The sequence below is a fragment of the Jaculus jaculus genome, chromosome 8 (assembly GCF_020740685.1).
Source record: "Jaculus jaculus isolate mJacJac1 chromosome 8, mJacJac1.mat.Y.cur, whole genome shotgun sequence".
In the NCBI taxonomy this organism is placed as follows: Eukaryota; Metazoa; Chordata; class Mammalia; order Rodentia; family Dipodidae; genus Jaculus; species Jaculus jaculus.
The window spans coordinates 41,900,764-41,911,545 of record NC_059109.1 but is presented as its reverse complement, the minus strand read 5'-3'; the positions used below and the strand labels follow the sequence as shown (position 1 = coordinate 41,911,545).

Here is a 10,782-nt window from a genome sequence, read left to right as displayed (position 1 = left end):
TAGGGCCAAAGCCCTGAGGGCCTTCTCTCTGCTCTCCATTCCAAGGCTCGCTGGGTTTCCAGGGAGCTGAGTCTTGGCTTCCAGTTTCCCTGACTCACCGGAACGCTGTTCGGTCAGTGCCGGGAAGACTAGGCCCTTTCCCCAGGAAGCAGCAGCAGCTTAGGACCAGATGGGCCAGAATAGGAGAGGACAGAAGGGGCAGGGGCGTCCCAGGCTGCTTTCTCCAAATCCTCTGGGAGAAGGGAGCATTAGGGCAGTGTTTGTTTAACTAACATGTATTGGGCACCCATTATGTGCAAAGACAGAAGCCCCAAGCTGTTTTATCTAAGTTACACTCCAGTGGCTAACCAAGGTTTAATACACAATACTAACAGAAGGGAACAGAGAACTTCTGAGTCCTCCTGTTATTCTAGGTGTGAGAAAGCCTTAGGCCACATGAGGAGTGGGATCCCCACAATCTTCCTGGAGCAGCAGAAAGATTAGCATGCCCTTCACCCAGATAAGATACCCCTCTCCCATTTGGTCCTACAAATTTGCAAACTTCTGGGGGAAGATTGGGACCCTATAAGTCATTGTATGAGTAGCTCCAGCCCTCTTTGAGTTGGCAGGGACCATAAGAAATCTTATTGTTCTAGTGGCCAGGCAAGGAGTACTACAGCATATTAAATTCCTGGGAAACGGTTAGTGTGGAATAAGAAGGAATATTTACTAGTCAGATGAGCTGGGACCCAGTCTGATGACAGGAATGCTCACCATTATTTTGTTCCAATCTGGGCTAGCAGACAGATCACAGCACCAAGGCAGGGAGTAAACTGAACATCTGTCCACAGGGGCAAAGGCTGCTCTGTCACAGGAAGGTGTGATTCCAAGATGTTCTAAGATCTAACATCAAGCCCAAGCTAACAAGCGTAATTTTGTATGTGGGCATGTCCACAGGAGCAAGGTGAGGAGAAAATACATCTGAGATGTCATGAATAGTGTTGGTGGCAAAGCTGGGCATAAGTTGGTACAGATTCAATCTGACAGAGAAGCAAGCAAAAGATGGCATGCACAAGGACAGTGCAAGAAAGTGCTTAGAATCATGATCAGGACACTTCTAGAAAATCTTTGGGACAAACAGGGAGGAAGTAGCTGCGGAAACACTAGTAAAACAAACCTGCGAAATAGATCAGTGTCCTAACGTGCCTGTTAGATGGATTCAGAGAGCAGCAGCGCCACCTGCTGACTACAGAGAACGTCCCTGCTCTATGAGAGGATTGGGCTATAATTCCCACCGGCGCCCTGGAATCAGAGGGCAGAGGAGGGAACACAGAGAAGCAAGAAGAATCTGGCAAGATTGTCCTGTCTCATTCCAGGGGAAACCTGTGTGTCAAGACGTGAAGGTCTGCAGGGGTCTGTAAGTCTTATGGCACTTCAATCCCTCTTGAAAATCGCTTATACTCTGTTCAGCCCAGCATCAACACAAAGCCACCACGTCCAGAGCCACGAGTGTTGTGCAAGCAGTTTAATGCTCTCCACTTGTCACCACCTGCCTCTTTCTTCCATCTGTCTCAAGGTACCTGACACTGGAGTCCCAGAGTGGGCCCAAGAGCACACCAACCGTTAGCACCACTCTCCTCACCAGCGGCCAGGTCTTGGAAGGCTGCCATCCACTTACGGGTGCGTGGATGGGACAGAAGAGAGCGCTCCTCTACAGAGCTGGAGGCTGCGAGGCTGGAGCACAGAAAGAAGGGTACGCTCACTGCGGGCTAACACGTTTGGGGTGAGAAAGTGAGAGTGCTGTTAGATGCAGCGGTCAGAATGGGTCAGGTTTCTGACTTCTCCAGGTGCATGACCTGGGACAGAAGCAACTCTAAGGCAGGTCTAAGTACAGCAGGAAGCTGGCAGAATATGCTCACCCCCGACACCTCAAGGTGGTAGCTCAGATTCTACCCCTTCCACACAGTCACAGGCCCAGCAAGAGGAATGGTCCAAGAGGACTGAGCCAAGACCAAGGTATGGCCTTTGCAAGACAGTTGAGGTAGCTGAACCCATCTGTCCACCCATCAAGGGACAGCATCCTACAGCCAGCTGAGGTGCTCCTCCTCATAGCGCTGGGGGTCGATGAAGGGCCGGTCAATGGAGCGGATCATCAGCTCCCCACAGTACATGCACTCAGCCGCCACCAGCTCATCGAGGTCAGCCTTGAGCTGTTCCCGGCTGGGTCCCCCAGCTGCAGCTCCACCTTCAGCCTCTTTGGCTCTGGCAGAGCCCTTGGCTGGGGGTGGTGCCGCCCCAAGCTTCCGCTGCAGCTCCTCGAGCCGGGCCTGCTTATAGGCAGGCAGGCTAGGCCGCACAGCCTGCAGCAGGCAGTCAGCATGGAACATGTGGCCACAGAGGAAGAGGTAAAAAGGACGGTTAAGCAGGGGGAATTCACAGGTAGCACATTTGTCCTGGGGCTCCACAGTGCCATAGCGACCCCGGAGCTCCTGTAGATCTCGCCGGATGCGCTGGGCACTGGCTGTGGCCTCTTCCATCTCCCGCTGCAGTTCTTGGATGTGGTGGTTGTAGGCTTTCAGTGAACTGCAGATCGCCTCCTTGAAGTGGTCAATGGTGACGAAATCAGGAAAGAAGGGCAGTACATCCTCAATCTTGAGCAGGGGGCAGCTGGCCAGGCAGGCCATGGCTGTCTGCACATCTTCCTCCTCCTGCACAACATGGCGCGCGATCTTCAGCCACAGTTTCTTGCGCAGTTCCTCATCCTCCTCGGGCAAGTCTGCACACTGCTTGGCCAGGTCTACATCCACCTGGGAAGAAACCACTGGTATCAGTGTTAAGTCCCATCTCCACGTGGGATATAGACTACTGGAGAGATGGTGTCCAGGGAGAACTGGACCTGAGGAGGAACACAGGCAGGATTCCTAACACTTGAGGCAGAAAGGGGACCAGGACAGGGACCTGGCATCAGTAAGGGAGTCTTCTCTTTCACAGCTATGGACAAACTATGGTGGCAGGCTTCAACGTTAGTGACTACAAAGATCACTCGGGCCGGGGAGGTGACTCAGGAGTTAAAAGGTGCTTGACTGCAAAGCCTGCCACCCTGGGTTCGATTCCCCAGCACCCACATAAAGCCAGTGCATAAAGTATTTGCTGCACAAATATGAGTTTGGATCTCCAGCACGTACATACACTGCCAGGCATGGTGGTGCATGCCTCTAATCTCAGTACTGGGTAGGCACAGACAGGGAATCCCTGGGGTCCATTGGCTAGCTTACCTAGCCAAATCAATGAGCTCTAGGTTCAGTGAGACATTTTCTCAAAGAATAATGTGAAGAGCAAAAAAGACATTGGCTTCTGGCCTCCACATGCAAACACAAACATGTACCCACCCAAAAGATATTAATATGCATGTACATGAACATGCACACATGCACACAATACACATGCAACAAAAAAAATGTTACGGGGCTGGTGAGATGGCTTAGCGGTTAAGCGCTTGCCTGTGAAGCCTAAGGACCCGGTTCGAGGCTCAGTTCCCCAGGTCCCATGTTAGCCAGATACACAAGGGGGCGCACGCGTCTGGAGTTCGTTTGCAGAGGCTGGAAGCCCTGGCACGCCCATTCTCTCTCTCTCCCTCTATCTGTCTTTCTCTCTGTGTCTGCCGCTCTCAAATAAGTAAATAAAAAATTAAAAAAAAAAAACAAACTGTGGCCCAAGGATCCCCTGGGGTTCAAAAAAAAAAAAATGTTACAAGGCCGGCATGATGGCGCACGCCTTTAATCCCAGCACTCAGGAGGCAGAGGTAGGAGTACTGTTGAGAGTTTGAGGCCACCCTGAGAATACAGAGTGAATTCCAGGTCAGCTGGAGCTAGAGTGAAACCCTACCTTGAAAATCCGGGGGAAAAAAAAAAGTTACAAGAGCTGGGGAGATGGCTCAGTGGTTAAAGTGCTTGCTTGCAAAGCCTGACAATCCAGGTTCAACTCCCTAGCATCGCTTAAAGTCAGATGCAGAAAGTGGCACAAGCATCTGGTGTTTGCAATATATGCCCATACACACACATGGTTATGTGCAAATAAATACATGAAAGTAACAACAACAAAAAATTACCCAAGGACCCCCCCCCCCCCCGCAAGCATGGTGGCACATTCTTGTAACCCAGCACTTGAGAGGTTGAGGGAGAAATATGCCCTCAAATTTGAAATAAGCCTGGGCTATGTAAGAACTTTTAAGAAACCGGGCATGGTGGCGCATGCCTTTAATCCCAGTACACGGTAGGCAGAGGTAGGTGGATCGCCATGAGTTCAAGGCCACCCTGAGACTACATAGTGAATTCCAGGTCAGCCTAGGCCAGAGTGAGACCCTACCTTGAGAAAAAAAAAAAAAAAAGCTGGGTATGGTGGCACACGCCTTAAATTCCAGCACTCAGGAAGCAGAAGTAGGATTGCTGTGTGTTCAAAGGCCAGCCTGGAACTACAGGGCAAGTTCCAGGTCAGCCTGGGCTAGAATGAGACCCTGCTTCAAAAAAAAAAAGGACTGGAGAGATGACTTAGCAGTTAAGGCACTTGCCTGCAAAGCCTAAGGACCCAGGTTCAATTCCCCAGTACCCACATAAGCCAGATGCACAAAGTGGCACATGCATCTGGAGTACATTTGCAGTGGCTAGAGGTCCTGCTGTCCCATGCATATTCTCTCTCTCTCTCTGCTTTCCAAGTGCCTATCCTGTGCAGGGTCAAGATTTACCTGCAGAGCCAGGTCAACAGCCTCCTCGTACAGCTCCAGCACCTTGTAGACATGGACACAAGCACGGTGATGTCCATGCTCAGCGCAAAGTCGCAGCGCATACTTGAGGTCATAATGCACACGGTGTGGGCTGGCCCCAGCTTGTTCCAGGTAGGCCAGCAGCGAGGCGGGCTGGCCACGGGCATACAGCGACAGCAGGTAGTTGTGAATGGCCTGCTCAGTCTCTCCGAGCACATTCACGCAGAATTCCATGTAGCGGATGGCCTGGCTCACCTGCTGGGCCTCGCCACCCTGGCTGTAGTTCACCAGGGCAGGGATGAGCTGCCGGGCATCCAGTCGGCTGCCCATCTCCATCCAGGCATCTACCAGCTGGCAGGGGATGTGCCGGATGAGGATGGGTGAGAACTTGTAGAAGAGCTGAGGGTCACGGTGGCGGGCAAGCACGGCCAGGGCCTCCTCATAGGCCTCGTGCTGGCAGTGGTACGCTACCACCTGCTCGTAGTCCTGCATGATCACAGCGAAGTACACCATGTGCTCTGTGTCTCCATGACTGGCAAGCAGCTCATGGATAGAAGCCCGGCTGGCAAAGAGCCATTCCTTGTGGCGAGGGTTGCTCAGGAAGGCACGGAAGCACTCGCGTGTCTCGCGGTAGAGGTTCAGGGCCTCTGGGTCACCCTGCAGAGCACCAAGGCGGCTTAGGTAGAGCTCTGTCAGCCAGGTAGTCAGCAGTGTGGCCTGGGTCCGCTCAGCTGGCTTCAAACCAGCCAGTTTTCGCTGCAGAAACTCGACCAGAGCCTCCTCCTGTCGTGCCTCCAAGAATTTGAGGGCAATCTCTTCAAAGTAGCTCTGGGTCAGGGCATAGCAGCGGGCACTCTCCAGGTAACGATGCTGGCGAAAGCAGAAATCAGCCTCCCGGGCCAGGACTGTGTCCAAGCAGTCAGGCCGCTCTCGACAATACTCTTTGGCCAAATCAAAGCGATTCATGTCAAGATAAGTGCGCCAGACGTCCCGAGACTCACGCTGTACGTGATAGCGGAAGACGGCTCGTTCGGTGTAGGCCCACAGCTGGCCCGTGGAGGAGTCCTTCACCATGTGCCTCAGCGGTCCAAACTTCTCCAGGAAGTGATCCCGCAGCACCACCTGCCCTGTCAGTGTGCACACGGCCTCCACCCGATCAGTCAGCAACAGCAGGAAGTGAAACTGGGTCAAAACAATGGCGAGGGGTGGACTGGCCCCAGGACCTACCCCCTCTGGGTACTCCCAGACTCGCTCCTCACCGAGCAGGGAGTCAGGACGCCCACAGTCCAGCGAGCCATACAACACACCATCCCCCATCATCCAGGCAAAGGCACGGGGTGCAGAGCGCAACTTGGGAGTATAGAAAGCCAACTCGCTATACCCCAAATTGCTAGGAAACTCACGGAATGGGGGTGGGTGGTCTGTGTAGGCAGCAAAGAGCCCTGAGAAGCCCTGGGCCTCGACCCCTCCTTCTGCTGCTCGGCCTATGAACTGAAAGAGGCGCTGCCGGGTGGTGGCAATGACAAAGCCACGTCCATCTGGGCCTCTCTCAGCCTCCAGAGAGCACACAGGGGCTGGCCCTCCTTCTTCATTTAACGTGTACAGTGGACGGAAGTAGAGATCTGGGGCAGGGCCAAAAAGCCCACCCTCACTGGCCGAGAGCTCTGCTTCAAAGATCTGTCCTTGCGCTGTGCCCACCAGGATGGGGCCAGTGCTGCTCTCCGTGCCCAGTGCCTTGTTCCAACCTACACTCTCCACCAGCTGCCCTTTCCAGCGTGCTAGTGGACGTACCTTCTGTCCATTACGGTTCATGTAGAGGACCTCAGTGTTGCTCAGAGCAACTAGCAGGTGAGAACCTGGAGTGGGCAGAACACAGCATCCTAGTGAATGACGCTTCTCCCACTCCCTCCCCACTCCGTTCCCACCCACCCCTCAGTCAGCATAACCCTACGGGCACCCTCCTCAGACCTCCACCACCACTCACCAGTGTGGTCCAGGAACATCTTGTGAACTTTGGTGTCATCCTTGCGCCCCAGCTCCACATGATTGGGTTCATTTGCCTTGCCCAGGTCAATACTGTGGGGACAAGAATTACAGTGTCACTTTAGAGAATGGCAACTGCTTTCTGAATCGTAGAACTCTAATGATAAAAGCTATAGTCACCAAGCATGGTGGCACACGCCTTTCATCCCAGCACTTGGAAGGCAGAAGTAGGAGGATTGCTATGAGTTCCAAGCCACCCTGAGACTACACAGTGAGCTCCAGGTCAGCCTAGGCAAGACCCTACTGTGTAAATTTTTTAGCCAGGGCCTCTTACTGCTGGAGACAAACTCCAGATGCATGCACCATTTTGTGCATCTGGCTAATCAAACCCAGGTGAGTAAGCTTTGCAATCAAATACCTTGAACCACTGAGCCATCACCCCAGCCCCCAAAATTCTTTTTTTTTTTTTAAATACATTTTATAGGCCAGGTGTGGTGGCACACGCCTTTAATCCCAGCACTCAGGAGGCAGAGGCTGGAGAATCACTGAGAGTTCGAGGCCACCCTGAGACTACATAGTTAATTCCAGATCAGCCTGGACCAGGACGAGTTTGACCCTACCTTGAAAAACCATACATACATACATACATACATACATATATATATATAAATAATTTATGTATTTGAGAGAGTGAGAGAGAGAATGGGTACACCATGGCCTCCAGCCACTGCAAACGAACTCCAGATGCATGAGCTCCCTGTGCATCTGGGTCATGGAGAGTTGAACCATTCTCCTTTAGCTTTGCAGGCAAACTCCTTAACCACTAAGTGATCTCTCCAGACCCCAAAATTCTCAATATAAAACCCAAGACAACTCTAAAACATACAGAACCCTATTTAAAAACCATCAGCTAAGCTGGGTGTGGTGGTGCCCAGCACTGTGGGAGGCTGACATAGGAGGATCACTGTGAGTTTTTGCTGCCACATTTGTCACACGGTATATCCACTGGTAATGGATACATTTTAGGTCTCTAGGCAGTTACTTGTGTAACTGAGAGTGTCTTTAAGAGATGGAGGACCAAGCTAGGTGTGGTGGCCTTTAATCCCAGCACTCAGGAGGCAGAGGTAGGAGGACTGCTGTGAGTTCGAGGCCACCCTGAGACTAAAGAGTGAATTCCAGGTCAGTCTGGGTAAGAGTGAGACCCTACCTTGCAGAACCAAAAGAGAAAAAAGAGAGAGAGATGAAGAACCATGTTTAGAAGGATCGAGCAACTTGCTCAAGAACCTGCAGCTGGTAAGAAGCACAGCTGGAGGCTGAAGCCAGGTCTGTCTGAATTCCTACAGTATACTGCTTCCCTTTGGGAAGGGAGAGGGTACTTCCTGAAGATCCCAAATCCACTGCTTCACTTTGCAAGTGTGGTAGAAAGACCTGTCAGTTAACAGTCCTCAGATACACTACCGGAGCAGTGTGTCCTTGCCCAGGCTCATACAGAGCTGATTACAGGAGACAACAAGGCTGGTGATGCGCTCTGAAGGAGTAAAATCAATGCGCTGCTTCGTGAAGATGGGTACTTCCTTCTCCAGCTGGGCGTTTACATATCCTATGGGAGAGGAATGAAGAGAAGATTAACAGTGAAAGATAGAGGAGCAGAGAGGAAAAACAAAAAAGGAAACCCCCAAGGAACAGCAGAACTATTTGACAGTCTCCCACTTTCCACATATGTTCCTACCCACACGATCTTGGGTAACAAATAGTTCAGTAGCAAGTTGCTCCTTTATAGTAAAGGTCCTGAGCTCTTCCCACTTTAAGGGTAATGTGGGTGGTTTCTAAGCCTCTCAGTGGATGTAATGATGTGCATGCTCTCAGCGATGGTAGGGGGAATTAGGCTGGTAGTCTGGGCATTCTGCATTCTCCCTTATTAATCTTTTGCCCACCAATGCCACTTAAAGTTCGTTTGTTTTGGTTTTTCGAGGTAGGGTCTCACTCTAGCCCAGGCTGACCTGGAACTTGCTGCGATGGCCTTGAACTCACAGAGATCCTCCTACCTCTGCCTCCAGGGTGCTGGGATTAAAGGCGTGTGCACCACGGCCGGCTGGGTTAAACTAAAGTTATCCCTTCCTCCCTGTCCATACACTACTCAGGAAGTCAACAAACTACAGCTGCTTCCTCTCTAGTCAGTTACTCAAAATGCTTCAGCGCACTCTGACAACTCTGAACTCTTTTCTAAAAACCACTCCCCTAGGCCAGGCATGGCGGCCCATGCCTTAAATTCCAGCACTTGAGAGACAGAGATAGGATTGCTGTGAGTTCCAGGCTAGCCTGGGACTACATGGTGAACTTCCAGGTCAGCCTGGGCTTTAATCCCAGCACTCAGGACGCAGAGGTAGAAGGGTCACTGAGTTCCAGGTCAGCCAGAGCTAGAGTGTGACGACCCTATATATACCTCAAAAAAAATTCCCTTTAAACCGGTCGTAGTGGCACACGCCTTTAATCCCAGCACTCAGGAGACAGATGTAGGAAGATCACTGTGAGTTCGAGGACAGCCTAGAGACTACATAGTGAATTCCAGGTCAACCTGGGCTAGAGTGAAACCTCGGAAAACAAACAAACAAATAAAATCCCTTTAGAACCATCCCTCTTTGCTCTATAACATTTAAGTTTCACCAATTTATTTTATTTATTTATTTTAATTTTTCGAGGTAGAGTTTCACTCTGGCTCGGGCTGACCTGGAATTCACTATGTAGTCGCAGGGTGGCCTCGAACTCACGGCGATTCTCCTGCCTCCCGAGTGCTGGGATTAAGGCGTGCGCCACCACGCCCAGCCAGATTCACCAGTTTCTTTATCTATTCTCTCCCTCCCTGACACCCGGAGAAAAGGCTTGGGAGGAGAAAACCCAAAGAACCAGGCATCAGGGGAAGCCTGGAGCGTATTTTCAGTCTTCCCAAGATCCTAACTGCAGACCTTTAGGCACATAACTCCCTTATCCGAGCCCTACTTCCTTCTTTAGGGGGACGCTTTAGTGGCAGGCCTAGATCACGCGGCTGCTCGGGTGGCTTTTTCGCAATTCTGATTATCCATTCACAAGCTGGGAGCCCAGAAGGTCTGGCAAACTCAGGCACTTAGACCCTGAGTGCATGAGTGCACGCTCCGAGTTCTTAAGCCGCCCTCCTCCGCAGACTCTAGGGGAGTGGAAAGACGAGGCGGGGCCGTCTTCCTTACCCGAGTGGGGGATGCCCACGCTAGGGCAGCCGGGCTGCAAGACGGCCGAGCGGGACAGTGAGTCCTCATACTCATCCAGGATGGACGCCATGGTACCCGGCCTCCGCACCCCTCGTGTGGAGGGGGCTGGGGATTCGCAACAAGGTTCTCCCTTGTCGTCCGACCTCCCAGACTGACAGATACTGAGAACCTTCCGCCGCCACCGGCTTTTTTAAAATTCGGAGGGCCTTCTCGCTCTCTCCTTATAGGACGGCAAAATCCGGGAGCCTTCCCAACCAGGATCTGGCCGACTTCTGCATCCCACACCCACCCTCAGGAGCTCACAGCCGCTTCCTTAGCAGGTGAGGCCAGCCTCGCCCCAGCGGCTCAGCTGACTCCCGCCCCGCGGCGCGCGCCTGTGACGTACTTCCTGTCTCGCAGAGGCCGGCGTGAGCTGCGGCACAGCGCCATCTAGCGCTCGTGGGAGGCGCGGCGAGAGAGGAGGAAGCGCAGTGGGGCGGGGCCGGGGGCGGGTCAGTGAATGTTCTGGCTGGCGTCGATGGAAGCAAACCCGCCTGTCCCATGTGATGCAGTCCCGCACCTCGGCACGAGGGGGCAGGCCACATTTCCCGGGCCCATTTCTGATGTCCAGACCTGGCCTTGATGGAGTCAGCAGCTTTAAAGTCCAGCCTTGCTTTCTTCACATTGTCTGTCTCTCTCTCTCTCTCTCTCCCTCTCTCTTTCTCTCTCTCTCTTTTGTTTTTTTCCAGTTACAGTCTCGCCCTAGCCCAGGTTGACCTAGAATTTACTCTGTAGTCTCAGGCTAGCCTCGAACTCCCAACCCCATCCTACTACCTCGGC

At 52.4% G+C, this 10,782-nt stretch overlaps 1 protein-coding gene across 1 annotated transcript; it reads right to left on the bottom strand.

Annotated features, from left to right (window-relative positions):
- Nucleotides 1-685: 685 nt before the first annotated feature.
- Nucleotides 686-10,317, bottom strand: Vps18 (VPS18 core subunit of CORVET and HOPS complexes). Its single transcript, XM_004660797.2, has 5 exons — nt 9,943-10,317; nt 8,180-8,321; nt 6,723-6,814; nt 4,721-6,594; nt 686-2,786 (listed from the first exon to the last, which is right to left on the bottom strand). Exons 1-5 carry the CDS (start codon nt 10,031-10,033, stop codon nt 2,061-2,063), a joined length of 2,925 nt encoding a protein of 974 aa, XP_004660854.2. The 5' UTR covers nt 10,034-10,317; the 3' UTR covers nt 686-2,060.
- Nucleotides 10,318-10,782: the final 465 nt, after the last annotated feature.

Coding starts and splice junctions, on each gene's coding strand:
- Vps18 (XM_004660797.2), bottom strand. CDS start 10,033: ATGGCGTCCATCCTGGATGAGTATGAGGACTCACTGTCCCGCTCGGCC. Junction 6,815..8,179: donor GGCAAGGACACACTGCTCCG/GTAGTGTATCTG, acceptor TTGTCCCCACAG/TATTGACCTGGGCAAGGCAA. Junction 2,787..4,720: donor CTGTTGACCTGGCTCTGCAG/GTAAATCTTGAC, acceptor GTTTCTTCCCAG/GTGGATGTAGACCTGGCCAA.